Source organism: Patiria miniata, unplaced genomic scaffold (assembly GCF_015706575.1).
Source record: "Patiria miniata isolate m_02_andy unplaced genomic scaffold, ASM1570657v1 HiC_scaffold_5, whole genome shotgun sequence".
Taxonomy (NCBI): domain Eukaryota; kingdom Metazoa; phylum Echinodermata; class Asteroidea; order Valvatida; family Asterinidae; genus Patiria; species Patiria miniata.
Genome location: NW_024037072.1, coordinates 8,293,173 through 8,313,235, shown reverse-complemented (window position 1 = coordinate 8,313,235; position 20,063 = coordinate 8,293,173). Strand labels below are relative to the sequence as shown.

General features: G+C 39.5%; 2 protein-coding genes across 3 annotated transcripts; both read left to right on the top strand.

Moving 5' to 3' along the window:
• Positions 1-2,780: 2,780 nt before the first annotated feature.
• On the top strand, positions 2,781-12,129 carry LOC119740882 (zinc finger protein 37-like). The gene is made up of 6 exons (XM_038216340.1): positions 2,781-2,973; positions 5,546-5,976; positions 6,306-6,401; positions 6,940-7,126; positions 8,011-8,276; positions 9,137-12,129. Exons 1-6 carry the CDS (start codon positions 2,965-2,967, stop codon positions 10,416-10,418), a joined length of 2,271 nt encoding a protein of 756 aa, XP_038072268.1. The 5' UTR covers positions 2,781-2,964; the 3' UTR covers positions 10,419-12,129.
• Positions 12,130-12,442: 313 nt separating this feature from the next.
• On the top strand, positions 12,443-18,203 carry LOC119740883 (zinc finger protein 184-like). 2 transcript variants are annotated; one of them, XM_038216342.1, is made up of 4 exons: positions 12,443-12,500; positions 13,790-14,059; positions 14,627-15,166; positions 16,116-18,203. In XM_038216342.1, the coding sequence occupies exons 2-4, from the start codon at positions 13,812-13,814 to the stop codon at positions 16,975-16,977; spliced, it is 1,650 nt and encodes a 549-aa protein (XP_038072270.1). In that variant the 5' UTR covers positions 12,443-12,500; positions 13,790-13,811; the 3' UTR covers positions 16,978-18,203. The 2 variants fall into 2 exon arrangements, with proteins under 2 accessions (XP_038072270.1, XP_038072271.1); XM_038216343.1 differs by having other exon boundaries at positions 12,456-12,494; positions 13,789-14,059.
• Positions 18,204-20,063: the final 1,860 nt, after the last annotated feature.

Sequence of the window (20,063 nt, the reverse complement as noted above, 5' to 3'; positions counted from 1 at the left end):
TTAAGAAATCAACGAAAGAAGGCCTTTCCAACGATGCGTCTTAAGAAGCACCGTTGGAAATTTCCGTTAGTAGCTCGTTATTTAATTTGGCAAAGGACGCGCAAGCGTTGACACAACGCACACACGCGCGACATCGCGTAGCTGCAATGGGCTCAGTGAGAACGTGTCTCGGACGCTGAATTCAGGCCCAATTCAAAACATAATTCAGCAACTTTTGATTTGAAATTGAGATCCTAGAATGCTGTTTTTCTTGAAATATACAGCTGAAGCTGAGCTGAAACTTCATCAGGTTAGTTGTTTACCACCCTCCTTTAGATTTTGAGCACTTGTGTTACTTCAAACGAACAAAATGCAGAAATTACAAATGATGGACTTTACCTTTAATAAACTGAACCTTTTGTGTATTCATTGTTACTTAATTAAAATAACAAGAACATCCTCGAAGACACCCGCAACACATATTGTCTATCCTTGCATGATTTATAGTATTCTTTATCTTACTAGTATTCTATAATTTGTTTCAATTTTATGGACAATAATTTGTAATTTGAAATTATATGCTATATTGCTCGGAATTCATTGCATTAAATATTTTTTTAACTATCACTGTGATAGTGTTAAAAAAAGTCATTTACATAGAATTAAATCTTGCAGTTAATGATTTTGATATTTTAAATGACTTTTAACTGATACTATAGGCCTTCTTTCCTTGGTGTTTATCAAAATCATTAATTTCAGTTATTTAAAGTGGCTTTATGAAAACCTTTTTTAAAACTTGTACTATTTAAAAACTAATTTCAGATATTGTACTGTTGTATTCTTCATTGGAATAGCACTAAGGGCGTCGCTCTTTATTTTCTTTGTTTCTCATTTCTGACCGACCCTATTTTGGGCTCCCGAAAAAAAATACACCTTTTTATTATAATACTGCCAACCCTGTCTGGAACCCCATTCACAAAAAAATAAATAATAATAAATGGAAAAATATGAATATTAAACTCGGGCAATCCGGCTTCATTATATTTGAAAAGCTATTGAAAATGAATACCAGATTTTTATGTGAAGTATGGCGTATAGCAACCAATGGAACCCAGATGAGAGGATGGTGCCCCTTATTGTATTAGGTGTGTATGTCATGGCTGCCATTACAGCCAAAACATTAGTGAGCTGCTTCGTGCTGATATACTACATCTTGCCAAATAGGGCTTTATTATTTGTGCAGTGATATCAACTAATGATAAACTCCTTGCAATAAACAAAATTATAGACAATACGCACTTGGCATCATTTAATTTAGCCATGTATACAAGTGTAACTGCAATTTTTTTCTTCAGATTATATATTTTTTGACCGACCGACCCTACTTCAGAGGCCAAAAAAAGGAGATAACCATAGAAATAATAGAGAAAGCCTTACATTTTACAAAAAGGTAACAATGCTTCACCTTACTTCATCTTAGCAAGCTAAGCAGAGAGGAGAAGTTAGACTAAGCAAAATTTAACAAATCCATCTGACTGTGCCTGGTTCTAACCATAAGTACATTTTGGTTTTATAATATAACTTGAAATTTGTTAGCAGTTTAAAAAAAATTCTCTTTTGAGGCACAAAAACTTGAAACTCTTGCCAGTAGAACAGGGTACAACCCACCGCACAATACATACATGTACATAACTTGTTAAAGCCCATTGAATCAATTGTTTATCATTTTTTTATTTATTAAATCCAGCATTTCATTTGTACAAAAATGAAACCCTTATTTCACTGATAACACATGTACAATTTATTGACCTTTAATAAAGTATTCTTATGTCTTCAATCTATTATTAATGATAATTACTTAATGATAATTGCACTTACAAGATATGCATTAGTACATACATGTACGAATCTATATAGAAATATGTGTATTGCTGCTTTCTCCAATCATTGCACGCCAATAAAATTGGTCACCAGATTTTTCCAGCATTCCTTGTAGTTGGTGCATATTTAGTTCTAAAGAAATATATTTATCCATCCTTTGTTTGTCCTTCTCCATTCCTTTGATCCTCACCCACATTGGTCCGTCCCCTATTTAATCCCTCCTTTGTGTTTCTCCTCCCATCCCGGCTCGTGTGTCCCTTACATGTTTGTTTCTTGTACCACTGTCATTTTGCCTCTGATAAGATCTTAAGATCGGAATGTCAGGCCTGTGATCTGTTTGCTTTAAACAAATATTAAATAAATACCTTGCATCAGAGTAAATGGACACATTTCACGTGTGGGATCTTCTTTGGTGTCATGAACATTGCAATTTTTTTTTAATTGAAAAAAAAGTGAATTTTGCAATTCTTTGTGCAGCAAAATTGATTAATTTTACAGTTTATAATTCTAACATTTGCGGCCGTCATGATTGAGCGAGTTTTTGTTTTCATTCACCAATACTTTCACATTAATATGAGTGAGTGATGTTGGACTGACATACTGCGCCACCCCCCCCCCACCCCCCCCCCCCCCCCCCACCCCCCCCCCCCCCCGTCTCCACCCACCACCGTCTCCACCCACCCCCGGCCCGTCTCCGATCCACCCACGGCCCACCCCCGTCTCCACCCACCCCCATCCCCCTCCTTGCCTCCCTCCCAGCCTCCTGCCGGCCCCCTGCCGGCCTCATCCATGCTGCTCTTAACAACACAATCTCTATTACTTCAGTCTTATCGTACATATGGGTTTACTCTCTTAAAGGATAAAGAGGGGGCGTGGCGACTAGGTGTGTGAAGAAAAATGCAAGTGTCCATTGATTTAGGTCGCCTCTGGGGGGCGCTGTTCCGTTTGCGAAGCTTCCATCTGCCGATCTGATCTGAATGACGGAAGATGATGTAAATCTTCAGGTCCTGGCCTAAAAAAGATGATGGTGCACGGCTAAAATCAACGCCTCACATCGGTTTCTTCACAAAGATCTCATTACAAAAATACACTGTCATAACAGACATGGAGCAGGTGAGAAATAGGGCCGGGTATGTGCTTGTTTTTGTACCAACAACAATGATCAGATGTGCCCGATCACCGTCACCGCGCAGTGCACTAATAAAATGATCCAACTCGGACCCAAACCAACTCGGACCCAAGCCAACTCGGACCCATGCCAACTCGGACCCACTACCAACTCGGACCCACGACCAACTCGGACCCACGACCAACTCGGACCCACTACCAACTCGGACCCATGCATGACCAACTTGGACCCATCGTTTTCAATCATTCGACATCGTTTTCAATCATTCATTTCATAAAGTTTGTCCACTTCTCATTTGTTATTACAGTGATGCTGTTTAGTATAAATTTTCATTGTAATTGTAAGGTAAATTATCCCAAATCTGTATTGCAGCAGTATAACATTTTTGTCGTTGTAAAGCGCATTGAAATGCTATTTTGAAATGCGCTTTAAAAGTGTAATTAATTATTTATTATTTTTATTTGTTTCCATTAAAACATATTGCGCTTTAAAAGTTTAACCAATTATTTATTTTCATTAAAACATATTCATTGACATCGTTCACACCATCTCGCTAAATTTAACAGCAATTTATTTCGTTTTTAATCCAAACTTCAACGTAACGAGTATACAAATTAAGAACAGATCTTCATAGAAAAATAAAATTGGAAAGTATGGCATTAAAACATAAACACTTTCAAACATAACATTATTAACTCAATAAATATAAGTAAACATAAGTCAATAAATAAAATAAATAAGATATAAAAACGAAGTCTATTCTAATCTCTATTTAAAAAAAACCCCACATAAACACCATTGCATACACTGCAAGAAAAACGAAGACGGTTCCATATTAAACAAAAAAGTTAAATCAAAAAAGTATAAAAAGTTAATCGGATTCGTAAAAAAAACCCACAGAATTCAAAGCCAGCATGTGAATTAAAAAAACCCACACAATTACATGAAATGAAAGGCCTAAATAGTTATTTCAAATTAATAACTTCCTCACTGAAACAAAATGTGCCACTTAAAACCACTTGTTACACGACACAAAGGCCTGCAAAAACAAACAAGTAATTTATTTCTTTCTGAAAATTATAATCCTTTGAACTTCGTTTGGAAAAGCAAATCGAGATTTTGAAAAAGCTTGTATATCAAGTTGTACAAATGACATACGATATGCCTAACCTATACTATACGCTATTAATATCTCTTGGTTTAGCTTCACAGGTCACGGTTTCAAAAAGCTAAGCACGTTTAGTTTCATGACGTTCAAAGCGATAAGCGTTTAGCAACAGTATTTACTGTACGCATCATAAAATAGCACTCCACACAGCAGCAATACAAGAAAACAACAAAACTAAAAGCCCCATTCTGCCCAATATAATTACAGAATATCTTCACTATATAAGCACTAACATTAAGATCACCTATAAATATAATCTCTGAAACTAATGATTGAGTCATTGTTGGGTCCGAGTTGGTCGGGCTTGGGTCCGAGTTGGTAGTGGGTCCAAGTTGGTAGTGGGTCCGAGTTGGTCGTGGGTCTGACTTGGTCGTGGGTCCGAGTTGGTCGTGGGTCCGAGTTGGTAGTGGGTCCGAGTTGGCGTGGGTCCGAGTTGGCATGGGTCCGACTTGGCATGGGTCTGACTTGGTTCGGGTCCGAGTTGACCTGATACCGGCATGACAGGCATAGGCATACATGCACTATCGCTTGTCGTGGTGTTTAACACGGAATTCATTGCCAAACGCTGCACCACTGACTGTGCTAGCTCCGCATATTGCAACAAAGGGAAAGAATGTAGGGAAAAAGTGTCGCATCCTGATGCCACTTCAGTATTTCCTAAATTTGAAATGTTTCTCGGTCCCAGATTCATGTCTTATCATCATTTTTGCAATGACTGACCTTCATTGAGATGATAATTATTGATATATGAAGAAAAAAATGGTGTCAGGTTGCAACAGTCTTTCCCAACAAAGACATGAAAGATTTGAAAGAATGTAGGCCCTATTACTATAGTACTAGTAAAGTAGTATTAGCACCGATTAGGCCTATTCAGATGCCACTTCTTTGTTGTGTACATGTACAGCTAGTCAAAATGCCATGAATAGTCGAGTGCATTTTCAAAGTATTTTCAAACATTAAAAACTGGAAGTGTTTCTCAGTCCCAGATTCATGTCTATTCAGCATTTTTGCAATGACTCGACTGACCTTCATCATGTTCATTGAGATAATATATGAACAAAGTGGCGTCAGGACTCAGGATGCAACATTCTTTCCCAAAAGTTATAGACCCAGTAACTGAGGTTCTAGAACTTTGACAAATTTTGACTTTGGTTGTAGTACTCACTAGCGCCCCAACAAATAGAAGACATAAAATCTGTAAACCAGTTTTTCACGAACATCCAGCTCAAAAAGTTGCCAAAATCACGGGGACTGGACAAAAATACCTTATAAAGCACCTACTGGCTTCTCAATGTGTCAAAAACGAGCTACTGGGGCTTCAATGGTACTCACGATAATTGTTGACTGTATATTTTTTACTTTCGTGTTGTTCCCCCTTTTCTCTGAAGGAACCAGTTATGGCCGTGCAGGATGCGGAGAATGATGCTGTCATGGCTGCTGCTATGGGTGCTCTCGAAGAAATCCTGGACAGAATTGACTGTCAGAATGCATTACTGGTTTCTTCAGCAGCTGTGAGCAACGTACATCTCCAAGTCCCTGATGCAAATCAAAAACCTCCAGAGTCACAGTGCACATCAGAGGAACCTAACGAGGAAGCCGAACCGCAAAAGAGTAATAACCAAAAACTGGTTAGCAACGCTGATGATTCCAACCCTGATGAAGCGTTGTTGTCAGTGCCGCTGCCTCACGAGGGCAGCAGATGGTCTCGACTCCGGAAGCAGATGATGGGATTGCCAGATTTTAAGGAGTACCTGAAATGGACTGAAGACGATTCAACCTGGAGTATTGACGAGGCTTTTGCCAGCTTCTGTCTTGATCGGTAGCTTCTTGTGATTACTTTAAACTTGACCAAGATTTTGCTTTGTATGACTAGCCAAATGTTATAATATTTCTCTCTATTTGATATCTAGAATCATTTCATTTTTCTTAAATTTATATCTTTAAAACTACAATATATTAGTATACATGTATCTTTGTTGTTACAAAATAATCGCATATCCACCTTTCAATTTTCAATTTAAAAAAAAAATTCATTCCTGTGTGAGCCTGTATTGCCATCTTGTTTAATGCACATTTTTTTATTCCATACATTACATAACTGCACACACTTTTTAACCAAACTTCTATTTTTCTGTGGTTTTTTTTCAGTGTGGAGGAAACTTTGTCCATCGCCAAGCAAACTGATGCCTCAACACAGGGCAAAAAAGGCACACGTCGGAAGGGACAACCCAAAAAATATGAACGGTATTTCAAACTACTGCACCCTCTTAGTTCTCTTAGGCCGAGCAAAAAAATAAACAGTTTTCCGTTCGGGCTTTTTGTAAAAAAATAAGGAGGCGGGCACTTTTTTCCTCCCCCCCCCCCCCCCTCCCCAAGATGGCGAATTTTCCAAGATGGTGAATGGATTCTTACATGTATTTTTGCTAATACAAAATTGTATCCAAAGGAGCCGTAACGCATTCTACATAACAGGTACAATTGAGTTGGAAACAAATAAAAAGGCAATCTATTGACATTATATTTGCAAAATATGTTGAAAATGTGTTAATTAAAAAAAGAAGAGGCGGGCGTCGAAAAAGAAGAAGCAGGTTCTGTTACGCACAGCTTAAACAGCTTGAAATCCAAACACATTTTTTTCATGAAAAATGCATTTTGTAGTCCAATTGAGCACTTTCCAGGATGCAGTGTCCCTTGAAACTCTTCTTCCCTTCAATTTTTTGCCCCTTCTCCCATTTTTGGTCCGCATTTTTATGCCAGAAATGTTATCGAATCGTTAATGCAGGAAGCAGGCAGTACCCTTAGAAGACAACTCAAAGAGACCAGCAAGGAAGAGGAGAGGCCAGGATAATGGCTTAAAGCTGACGGAAGACGACGTTGGTCTTGATGAAGACGAAGAAGATGAAGACTTACTGGCCATGGATGACAATCCCAAAGATCTGGATTATCAGCCACTGCCCATGATACGATATGTAAGCACTGACTCAGTTTTTTGCGTTAAGTCCGTGAAATAAATCGTTACTTCAGAATTTTCCCCCCAAAACTGAACTCTTCATACTTGTTCCCAGTGTTCTCTCTAATTGACGCTACTCGAGCCGTACTCGACCTAAGACGTTGTGACCGGTGGTTTTTCCAATGCTTGAAATTCATCTCTGCCATTCAGCCCAATTCCTGGGCAGCAGGAATAGTCCAATCGTGTTTAAGGCCATTAGCGTTAAGGTTGTCTATGGTCTGTGAAATGTAGGTGCAGTGCTCCGTCCTGTCGGAAGGGTTCTGATGGTTGGTTCTGTGGGTTCAAAAAGACAGTGAGAGGCACCTCAGGTCTTCGCAGTGCATGACCAATTAAGCAAGGGCCACTTCTCAGCAGGGTGGTTGTGGCAGTGTTGTAAGCAAAGTTCACCACTAGCTTGCATAAGTATATCACAAGTCATTTCAAAAGTGCAGTTAAGTTACAAGTAACGCGATGAACAACTACGGGATGCCTTTGTCACAGTTCATTTGAATAGCTTGTGGCTTGAATTGAGACTGGAGGACTTGTGATGGACTCTTCTACAATATTGAACCCCTGACCTCCTTCATGCAAGTGCAGACATTTTACCCCTCAACCGCAGAGCTTGCCAGGGTCGGTTGGACAATTCAAATCTCATGTAACAGGTGCTACAATCAATCACTATTCTGCATGATAAAATTTTTGCATCAGAGACATGCACATTTGGGGAGATGTGAAGGACAAAACCTACTTTTGAATTGACATCTCACTGGGCACAAAGATTTCATCCCACAAAATAGTTATTGCTTAAAATCTCACTAAAAAGGTCTTGCAGTCTTACTAAAAACTTCTTCTATTTCATTTTAGCCAAAGAGGAGAAGGAAAAGCCTACCCCGCGCCATCAACAACTATCAAGCCCAGCCAAAGACACCCAGCAGACCCAAACCACCTGCCAAACCCACCAAGTCACCAAAGAAGACACCTGCCTCGAAGAAAGCAGCCAAAACCCCAGCAAAGACCACCAAACTTGAAACGTACAGCCCTCCGCGCAAGAGAGGTCGACCCAGGAAACCAGCGACCGAAAGCCAGAAGAAGTTCCCTAAGCTAAAGGTCAAAGCGGAGAAGCCTGCCAAGTGAGTCACGATTTATATTTTGAGGGTTCAATCTCTCTGTCTTTCACCATGTCATACTGTCAATGCAGTTAAGATTGGCCGGACACTATGGGCAGTGGTAACAAGGTAGTGCCTTAAATATCAGAATTGGCAGCAGTGCACATTATCACTTAAATCCAAAGGGGATGTTCACTACAGTGTGCCCCCCAAAAAGTTTCCATCTAAATATTTTTGAAATAATAACAAAACCACAAAGTAATTTTTCAAAATGTTAAATTGTGCGGATACTCCTAATCCTTGGCCAAAACCCCATACGAGTGTTATTTAATTTCCCTTCAGCCTCACTGCACAATGGTCAATTGATCTAAACATTTTTGGACACTGTAACCAAGTTCCTTGCCTTAACCAATTTCAGTACCTGTGTTATCTAAGCTTTGTAAAAGCCTTCATGTTATGAAAACGGGCTGCGGTTGGGATTAGAATCGTTTGCCTGGCTGTCAGTCATCAGCTCTTTAAACCGAAGTCTTGCTATGTCCTTGCAAGCTATCCAGTTCAAGGAAGGTCACAACAAAAAGTTGACAAAAACAATCCTTTGTTATTGTTCATCCTGTGCTACTTGTGAGTGGACTTGTGTAATCACTTACGATTTACCTGTGACCAAACTTGTATGAAAAATGTTGTGAACTTGACTACCAAACTGATTCTATGGATATGATATTTTGCCCAGAAGTCTGTAGTTTGTCATGAAAATTAAAGTTGGTTAGAATAAATTGTTGGTGAAAAGAACTCATAACTGCTGCTAAAAACCTGCATACAGTGTTCAAGCTTATTATTTGTTTATTAACTAAAATTATTAAATCAGAGTTGGTTTTGTTTTACAGAACATACATCCGTATGGAAGTAAGACTCCAGAGGTTACCCAAGATGTACGAGTGTAAGACTTGCTTTGAACAGTTCCCAGATGCTGAGGAAATAAAGAAACATTTCCTCAGCGTGCACCAGAGAGATAGACTCCTGATTCCACCTCAGAACAATGCTAATGAGAACATCGAAGGAGAAAATCCCAATCCTGAAAGATCAGATATGGACAGGTTACTGCTACCGGATATCACCAGCCTGGCCAATGTGTTAAGACAGTGTCCCAAATGCAAGAAGTATGTGGAGAACATGACTGTCCACAAGCGAGAGCACCGGGAACGCAACTTTATCTGCGAGGAATGCGGCAAGGGCTTCACGGAGAACCAGATCCTGCAGAAGCACAGGAAGGTTCACGAGATGGATCGAACTGGGGATCGCTATAAGTGCCAGCTGTGCGATAAATCCTACCGCTTCTCTCAGAACCTGCGCAGCCACATGCTCTACCACGGAGGGGAGAAAACTTTCATCTGCGATCACTGTGGCAAGTCGTTCTACACCAACAACCGGCTGATCATCCATTCGGCGATCCACATGAAGGAGAAGCCGTACAAGTGCAGTGAGTGCGGACGAGGCTTCTCCCAGAAGAGCAACATGCAGAAGCACGAGCGGGTCCACACGGGTGTCAAGCCCTATCAGTGTGACCTCTGCAAGGAGTCCTTCAACCACAAGGTTAGCCTCAAGAACCACAAGAAGAAGCATCATGGCATCGACTGGTGGGAGGAGGCAGGTAGGCCTAAGCCTGCCACAACCAGAAAGTCTAAGGAGTCTTCTCAAACTGTCGTTGTGAATACAGAGGAACCGGTGCCAATCCAACAGGAAGCGAACACAGTGCCCCAGGAGGACCAACTGGTTACAGAAAACCAATGGAAGGGCAATGATATGACTATCCAAAGAGACAATAATGTTGGGAATCAGTGGAGAGATGACCAGCAACCGGTGAGGGAAGCCGAGCCTGCTGCGAGTCCCTGGCACCAACCAGAAAACAACCTGAACCTGGAGCAGCAGAATCATGCAGCAGCGGAGGAAGCCGTCAGGCTGCAAACCCTCCACCAGGCGGGGAACCAGTGGAAGGGCAACAATATGCCATTAGATAGGCAAGGGCAAACAGGGGAACAGGGAATGACTGCCTTTTTCTATCCGTCTACGTACCTTCAAGGATATCCGTCAGGATATCCCGGAATGCCCATCGTTCCGATAAACTCTGATGGAACCGTTCATCCTGCCACAAGACCGAGCTACCAGTGATACTCCACAAAAACATTTCTTATACTTTTTCTAAAAAATATTTTGCAAAAACGAAGCTGTTGAAAGGCGTCAACCGAAACACTATAACTTCAAAATGTACTTGTGCTGTGAGCTTCAAATGCCTACTGTGTATGTCTTACCAATTTTTGTTCTTGGAGGAATTTGTTGTAATCGAAGAACAGTGTACAATGTATATCAAAAATAATTAGCAGTTTTCCTTTCTTTGCAAGTCATATTTTATGCAGTAGATTTCAGTGCTGGACATTTTATTACATTTTTATAGAAGTAAAAATTGCTTTTATTGAGTAGACGTGCATGAACGATGTGCTTTGACTTTTGTTGTTGAGAAATTAGACAATTTGTTTGCTAACAATATTTACTCATAGGAGAGATATATTTGTGAGATAGTTCTCAAGTATTTAAAAATATAATTTCAAAATAACAATGATCAATATACAGTTCAATGAATTCCAAGTTACAAATTTAGAGATAATTATTTTTACAAAAAGTATGAGTTTTTGTATTTAAATGTGGACCCTTTTACACAATCTTTCTCTTCCATAATTGAATCTGAATATCATAGTTTGGTTGACCTTGATCTGTTGGCTTGCATAGTTTTATTTTCTGATAAATGACACGACCTGAATCAGGCCTTGTACCGTACTGTATTCATCAGTTTTGTAGAGAGTCCCTTTGTCTCACAATATACTACTCTGTCTAGATTTTCAGGTGAAATTGTCACTGCCCTAGCTTCTATTTTAATGTACTTTTCAGACTCAGAAAAGTAATGAACTTCAGCACTGGTATACATGTAATATGACATCAGAATCAAAAAGGTCCATTAGATAAAAAAAAAAAGGGGGGGGGGAGTTCAAATCTATCCAACGTTCATGAATTTTGTATGATATATGTCTAGATTTATTTCCAAGTTCCGATATATACATGTATTTGGGAAAAAAAGGGAAAAGTTGCATGGTCATGAAAATGTTAATACATGTACATGTATAGAACACATTTGTTCACAGTCAAACAGTTGGTTCTAAATTGTTCACTTTGTTTTCTTAAATTGTGTTTTACTTTTACAACGGCCATCAAAACTGACTTTGAGCAGCCAAAAGAGGGCGGGATTCTAAAGGTAATTATAAATGGTATTTATCGCGTTTTGTCGGGAAACAAAGTGTTATTTTTCTTGTGATGTCTGATCATCCAAAGCTTGCAAACAAAATTGTGTCAAACCAAGTGCAAATACCTCTTCCATTTCTTGTAAACATCGTTTTTATTGTGGATTCATGTATATTTAAGAAAATGCTGAAATAATGAAAATTGCTAAAATTGGCAATAGAAACTGACAACCTTCTCTTGTAAGGTTCATCTTTTTATGAAAGCATTATCTGTACATAATTAAATATGCCAACATTTCAAATTTTTCCCTATGGAATATTAAAAACTTGTCTTATGCTCTTATGTGTGCATTTTTTTCTTCAAATACGACTAGTTCACTTCTACAGCAAAGATCATATCTAAAGATTTGTTATGTACATGCAATTGATTTTTTTTTATGTATATCCTTTTCGTTTTCGCTAAATAGTAAATCTTAAAGTTGTTTTATTTCATTTATTCCCTTTTTGGGGGAATTTGAACAAGCCTGCTGTAATAAGTGTTAACCTGCTGTTGCATTCTGATTAAAAATGCCTTATTCCATCTCAAACAATTCTGCCATTTCTGCCTTTTGTGACAGTTTACCGCATTTTAATTACCCAAATTTTAATTCCCACAAACTAGATGAAAACAAGTTGAGTGAAATACATGTAGTTAATTCTGTAATACTAATTTTTTAATTAACTATTTGACGCCGTTATGTATGAAGTCACAAATGCATAATGGATGAAGCAAGTTACACGTATTAAATCACAATACAACTTTGTGGCATTTTTTTTTCTTGGAAGAAATTTACTTAGAATTCACTCTTGGTGGCGCCATTTGACTAAAACTCTTGGTGGCGCTATTTACGATCGGATCCAGATCTGCAATCAATTTGGTGGGTGGTGCATGTCGCGTCGTGTGTTGGTCATCACTGCACTGGTATTTATAAATATAATATTAATAACTGATAATGACAATCTTCGATGCATTTGCGAGTGTTTTATTGTTCTTTTAACGTTAAGGGAAAAATTACTTGCACTAAATTGACACTAAAAAGTAAAATAACAAGGCAGTTGCCACTGACTGCACTGGTGCCAGTGGCCATGGTGGCAGGGCGATCGTGAAGTGAAGGGCCCCTGTTTTGTTTTGATCAAATTAGAGTCAAAAATGTTTTTTATTGCTCAAAAATCACCTTTACAATCAAAAGCAGACGTTTCTTAATTCTAATGACACCCTTTTTGCAATTTTGAACAGATTCTTGGTGTAGAAATCACGATTTTCCTGCGCGGTTTGTGCCTTGCGATTCAGCCCACCGCGCCGTGTGTGCTCACGGTACATCGCACGGTGATTGCCATCTTTATTTTCGAGTCGCGCGTTGTCGCCGCACTGTCATCGTCATTTTACCGGGTTTTTTTATCGTCATCTCAATGAAGGTCAGTCATTGCAAAAATAATGATAAGACATGAATCTTGGACTGAGAAATATTTTCAATTTTGTTAAGAAATACTTTTAAAAAAATTCTTGACTCTCCATAGACTTTGTACATGTACACAGCCGCTGAAGTAGTGTCAGGTTGCAACATTCTTTCCCAACATTTTTGCAATGAGTGACCTTCATTGAGATGATGTGTGACAAAAAAACCTGTGCTGGCCAAATATCAACTACCTAAAAACAATGATGTCTCACGTACAGTCAAGGGACCTTTGTGAGGAAACCCTGGCTTGGGAAACTCTAGACCCGTAAATAGAGTCTTGGATATTCCTTATCAAGTCCTGAATTTGACAAAGGCACATTGCAAGAGCCCTGCTTAGAACAAGTGAAGGATAAACTGTTTTGACTTTGAATCGACACATGGCAGTACGGATCTAGGGAAATTCTAGACCCAGTAACAGGGGCGCTAGAACTCATTTTTTTCTCTTCGAATTATGACTTTGATCGGCTAGTACGAACGACCAAAATCAAAATTTTAAAAAAAGGAGTTAAAGCGCCTCAGTTACTGGGTCTAGGGAAATCCCAGCTCTAATGCTCATTTCAAATTTGGCAATTGTAACTGTTACATGTACTACTAGTCAATTACTAATTAGTCAGTTTACTAGTTAGTAGACATTAGTGTTTTGTATATCCCGGAATGTATACATGTACATGTGTACTTTGCAAAGTGTAAAACTTGCAAGAGCTTGACGTATCAATTCTAGCAGACTCTCAAAACGTTTTCCATTTCTATGCAGAAATCAACAGTGATGCTTTGTCATGGATGATACAGAGGTGTTCACAGAGAACCTCTCGACCAGCGAAGCTCTACCATTCCAACGTGTGGCACAAGGTGAATCATCTTTTCTTTCAATAAATCTCCAACATGAAGGGGTGAGATGGCAAAAGCTTCGAGACAGAATACTGACGTCGGCTGAGTTGAGGGAAGACGACACAAGATGGACATCTCTGAAAGACGACAGAAAATGGAGTGCGGATGAAATCTTCATGACCTTCCTGCTAGATAGGTGTGTATTCCAATAAATGGCTACAGGCACAGCCCTAGACCTAAAGTACTTTGGGGGTAAATAAATTATTGTGTTCTCATATTTTAAAATATTTTCAAACTTTTCAATCATTTGAGAATTTTTGATATGCAATGTATTAACACTCCTAGTGTGAAGTCAATATGCAGAGCAAAATGTAAACCTTTTTAAAGCCTGCGGGTCAGTTTCAGGTGAAGGGATATGAAGTGTTAAAGTAACTGTGTCACACAGAGAGTCACTGCACACAAAAAAACAGCACTGTATAGAGCAAAGAGGCACGATCAAAATTGCCAGCTTGTCTTGAGCTTAGCGTTAACCGCACAAAAGAATTGTGCAAGGATTTGGAATGTCCATGCTTCACAGAAGATTACCTCAAAGGAATTTGAAGCGAGGGTGCTAACTCTGGTGGGAAAAAGTGGTTTTGCTAAACTTGAAGGGCTGTGAAGTGCTAAAGACTAGGAGGGTTAAAGAAAACAAAGAAATGAAAAGAAACGTTTTGTGACATCTACATAAAGTTTTATACATGTATGCTCTGTTGATTTTGCCTAGGCTGGAAAAAGATCTGGAAATAGAAAAGGAAAGAAACGTTGAATCAGGCCCTTTGAAACAAAGTCACAGACGTACAAGAACTAAAAGAAGAACCGTGAACAAGGAAGCAACTGACAAAGTTCAATCAACTGAAGCATCTCGCTGTAAAAATGATGGTCTTAATGATGTGCAGGATAAACCACAAGATGCATTGTCTAACTCCCCAGTTGAGAACGTCAGAAATGGCAATGGAATTAGGACATGCACATCTGGTTGTCAAGGACAACAGTTGTTTTCAAGTCATCAAGATAAATGTGATTGTCCAGAACTGTCCCGATCTGATGATGCAACAGAGAAACGGAGGACAGAGAATGCAGATGAAACTGTTCTTCCAGAAACAAATTCTAATGAACTAGCCTCCAGATCTGAGAGACAAATGCCAAGCTTGAGAACCAAGACTTCACAAGAAGAATCTGGAGAGACGGCAACAGTGGGCGGAGACAAAGTGCAGACAAAAAAGAGGAGGGGAAGGCCGAGGATAGAATTGGACGATGCAGAAAAGTAAGTCACAAGGAGATGGCTATGAGAAATAGCAACTCCATGAGATAAAAACCAATAATAGGCAGTTGATTTACAAAGAGTTAAAGGAAGAGTAGATCATTTGCAGCTATCCAAAATGTAACTGACAAAATTATTGTTAAAGCTTACTTGGTTTAAAGATAGTAATGGCACTAAACTACCTGTGAAATTACTTTTTGAAGAAAACAATAAAAGAAGGCCATTTCCAAAAATGCATTAAGTGATGCATTTTTGGAAATGTCCGTTAGTAGTTGGTTTCTTATTCGGGGAATGGGTACGCACAAGCGTTGACACGATGCACACAAGCGTGCTGTTGCTATTATTTAGCGGTTCAGTGCGTGACATCGCGTAGCTGCATTTGGCTGAATGAGAACGTGTCCAGGACGCTGATTTCTGGCGCAATTCAAAACATGACTCAGCAACTTTTGAATTGAAATTGAGATCCTAGAATATTGTTTTCACGGAATACACAGGATTCATAAAGCTTAACATTAATCAGGTTAGTTGTTAAGCATCTGTCTTTAGCGTTTGAGCACTTTTGTTGCTTCAAACGAAAAAATGCACAAAAGACAACTGATCTAACCTACCTATAAGCACTAATCATTTTGTTTAGGTGAGTTTTCAGTTGAATATACAGAATTTACAAAAGTGGAAAGTTAACCTAAAACCTTCAGAATATACTGGTACTGCTACCAACTGAGCTATTTGTGAGGCCCGCCCCCTGGTACAGTATGGGCTATGTGCACGGAGCCCATTCCAAGTTACTCAGGTTCAAATCCTTAAGTCAAGTGTCTTTGTATTAAAATAAAAAAATTAAAAAATTAAAAACGTGAACCTATTCAATTACTCCTTGCCTTTTGTTATCAAAGCATGTGTATCATGTTCAACAAATTTTGGCTATAATGGCAGATGTATGCATTGTTTATTTTAGAGAGGCACTGACATTCAACAAACGGTTGAAGGAGATCCAGAAACAGGACCTGCCAAGAATGTTCTCCTGTCGGAGTTGCAGCCAAAGGTTTCAGGAAGCAGATGACCTTAGGATGCATACCATCACCGCACACCTACCTATCAGCATACCGGACAGCGGTGACAATGCTGCAGAGGAGAACGGTGAGATATTCACTCATATCGAGATTGACCTTGGCCTGTATCAGCGGGTCAACGAGGTGGACATCCGGGAACTAGCCATTGAGCTCAGACGCTGCCCGGAATGCAACGAGTACGTCCCGGACATGAAAGCACACCTGGAATTGCACAAGGTGAAGAACTACATCTGTGAAGCGTGCGGGAAGGGATTTGCAAGTGGCAAGCAGCTAAAAATGCACAGCGAGTACCACGCGATCAAGCAGACAGGAGCAACGCCCTACTCGTGCCAATTCTGCGATAAGAAGTTCAAAAGTGCCCAGTCGCTGTCCATCCACAGGCCGCTGCACAACAAGGCCAGGAATTACATCTGCCAGCAATGCGGGAAAGCCTTCAAGGCAAATACGCGATTGCAGAGACACCTGGCTACACACGCCCAGCACAAACGTTACTCCTGCTCTTTCTGCGGACGGGGGTTTACGCAAAAATGCAACATGACGAGGCATCAGCGAACTCATACCGGGGAGAAGCCCTACACGTGCAGTCACTGTGACCAATCATTCAACCATAATATCAGTTTGAAAAAACACTTGAAGAAGGAGCACTTAATCGAACTGGAAGACACGACATCCACTGTAGTGGAAGCCATAGATGACTTCCCTAGTGGACGTCTGCCCGCAAAGAAGCTTAAAAAGAACCTAAAATGAAAACTTGTCACCTACTGCTTGAGATGCTTTTAATGACTCCCTTTAGGTTATGTGGGGCTCAATACATGTATGCAATACATTTGGAAATCATTGCATTTCAAGAAACACTGGGTTTAGTCATGGAGCAAGGAGCAGGAGTCAGAACTCCCCTACTTCAAAGTTATTTGATCATCACTGCCCTCGAAAGCAACAAAAAAAGCACCTGGTGGCCAGCTTATCCAATTGCTCACTACCCTGTTGAGATCTGTACTCACTAATGCTTGAAGAAAGAGTTTGCATTGATTTGTGGATAGCACTGTGGTGCACTTGTCATACATCGCCAAAAATGATTGATTTGAAAGTGTTTGTTCGGAGTTGGCTAACACTGGTCCACAGTGTGGTCAAATCACTGAAACAATCATTTCATGATGAGCCAAATGTGCTCTATCCCTTCCGTCGGAAACCTTATGAAATTTCCCAAAATGTCATATTTCATAAATGATGTATTGCCAATAAAAAATTCAAAATTCCATGATAACTTATCGGAAAACAATTTAATTCATCTTCAAATGACAGGAACAGATAGTGCTTTCAAGGGCCAACAACTGCACATCGATAACTTGATTTCATAACTCCCATCTAACAACTGCACAGTTTTCAAGAAAGAGCAACGACGTGACATGACTATAGGGAGATTGTTGGTTACCAACCTAAAAAGCGGTGACAATCATCGGGTTTAAAGGCCGCTTGCAGTCATGCAATGAATGGTCCGGGCTTGCTGTCACAGTGCTGTAGCTAGATGGACATTCCCGAGGTATTTAGAATGTTAATGGTCAAAAATGTAAATCGCCCAAGAGTTCTGACTCCTTCTGTTCCTTGCTCCATGGTTTAGTCTATCAAAGAATGCGAAATGAGTTCAATTACAAAGAAAAGCCATTTTTTGGGGGGGGGGGGGGTGTTAAATTTATGACTAGTTTTAAGATATACATGTACTTTACACAAGACATACTGACCCTCCAGTAGTCTAATAAGTTTGGTATCTGCTTTTTCCCAAATGAGGATTGAAATAGCCTGACCAGCCATGGATCAGATTCAGACCACCACCGGAATTCTGATTCCAACCCTAACATACACGTACATTTGCTGTCAATCATTCCTCAATCCCCATTATTGTCTTTCAGTCCCATAGCTTGATTCAGTGTGAATCCAGCATCACTTGATACATACGTACCATGTAGTCATCATAATACCCTTAAACCACACAGAATTGTTGGCAGTTATCCAGGGAAAGAAACAGACCTGAATGATTTGAATTCATAAAAAGGTTGGGTAGATAAAACAAACCTGCCTTTTCAGCTCATTAGATATACTTTGAGAAAACTTTGAAAATGCATCTTCATTTTTCTCAACCCGAAGCATGGGTTCAAGTTGAAACGTAACCAAGGAAACAATTGTAATTCCTTTTTTCCCAATGATTTCACAGAATACATGATTCTGGTATCTATTTACAGTCGACTCTCGTTAGTACAAACTCAGTTAATACAAAATTCTGGTTATAACAAACATAAAGCCTTGGTCCCGACTGTGCATTTATGTGCACAATGAATGGGACTGATGTTCCTCTTAATACAAAATTCTGATATAACAAACAATTTGGCTAGGTCCGAACGAGTTTGTTATAACGAGACTCGACTGTACAACCAAGTAGGATATTTCATGATATTTTGACAGTTTCATTTTTATCCCCCGGCTTTTAAGCCAAGAAAGGGGGATCTTGCAATAGATACATGTACATCTCTTCTGTGTGTCCGTGTAACCGTGTGTTTCATTTTGGCTAGGTTAACTATTTAGTGCTGTCATATGAAAAGTCAGACTTCAATCTTAACCAAACTTGGTGACAATAATCAAATGAGGTCATTGCTGCTTTTGGTTTGGTAAACTGAAAGTGTTGTAATACGAAAAGTCAGACTTCTCTCTCAACCAAACTTGGTGACAATAATCTTTGGGTAGGGGACCTAAGATGACTTGAGAAATTTTAGGTCAAAGGTTATTTAGGGGTCATCGTTGATTTTGGTTAGGTCAACTGAACATTAGGGCAAATGCAAATGGTGTCCATTACCTTTAAAACACCCAGACACAATGCATATACATAGTCATGTTTTACTATACTCTCGAGGACAATGCTTTGTGTTTCACTTTGTCCCTGTAATATAACACTCTCCCACTAAGCACACAAACTTACTATAGGACCATTTCCAACAAAACTCCTGAGGACTGAAAGGATCTGTTGTTCTCCCTTTGTGTGTCGGTCCTGTGGAGTTACAATGTATGTGTAGAACGTGTACCAAATTGTAAGTGGTACTCTGATCAATTAAGTGTTGAAATTCGGGCCGAGATATTCTGTTGTCAATAAAAATGCATTTTTGTGATAGACACAAATGTTTTCATGTTGTTTTCAATAAGCGCAATATTCAATGACCCAATTTTCAGCTTTTTGAACTTAACTTCTCATTAAATGTTTCACCTGATACTGGAAATAAGGGGGGGGGGACAAAATGCAAAGACTGTCATAGTTGTCTTGTAACAAAACGTGAACAGTAAATTCTGATTAAGGTACATGTAATTTATTGCAATATTTCTAAAACTTTGTATGTACTCAAATGCATATCAATATAATGTTTCTATCCACTTCTAGTGAAACTTTGTAATAGAACCAGGTCTCCTACTTCTATCACGCCTATAAGTCAACTGTTAGACTGTGGTCAAAACAACTAATAAAACCCACACAGACCATAGCAAGCTGCTGTAGTTGACACAGATGGACCATAAACGTATAAGTTATTAATCCCCCCCCAAAAAAAAATGAAAAAAAAGAAACGGAGGACAAATTTCATGGAGCTGCCAAACAGAAAACATTACTTCGCAAGTTTCCCTGCTCTACAAAGATCAGCTGCAAAGCAGTCACAAGTTAACACATGGAGTCTGCATGACATTCAGTAACGGATCTAAAGGGGGGTTTAGGGGGTTGAACCATGGGGGGGGGGGGGGAGATGCAGGCGTGCCCCTAGACCCCCATAAAACTACACACCCCTTCATATCACACCCCC

Excerpts from the sequence above, each read along its gene's own strand:
- LOC119740882 (XM_038216340.1), top strand. Across the intron at positions 5,977-6,305 it reads GCCAGCTTCTGTCTTGATCG|TGTGGAGGAAACTTTGTCCA; the intron begins GTAGCTTCTTGT and ends GTTTTTTTTCAG. Across the intron at positions 6,402-6,939 it reads CAACCCAAAAAATATGAACG|GAAGCAGGCAGTACCCTTAG; the intron begins GTATTTCAAACT and ends TCGTTAATGCAG.
- LOC119740883 (XM_038216342.1), top strand. The coding sequence starts at position 13,812 with ATGGATGATACAGAGGTGTTCACAGAGAACCTCTCGACCAGCGAAGCT. Across the intron at positions 14,060-14,626 it reads ATGACCTTCCTGCTAGATAG|GCTGGAAAAAGATCTGGAAA; the intron begins GTGTGTATTCCA and ends GATTTTGCCTAG. Across the intron at positions 15,167-16,115 it reads GAATTGGACGATGCAGAAAA|AGAGGCACTGACATTCAACA; the intron begins GTAAGTCACAAG and ends TGTTTATTTTAG.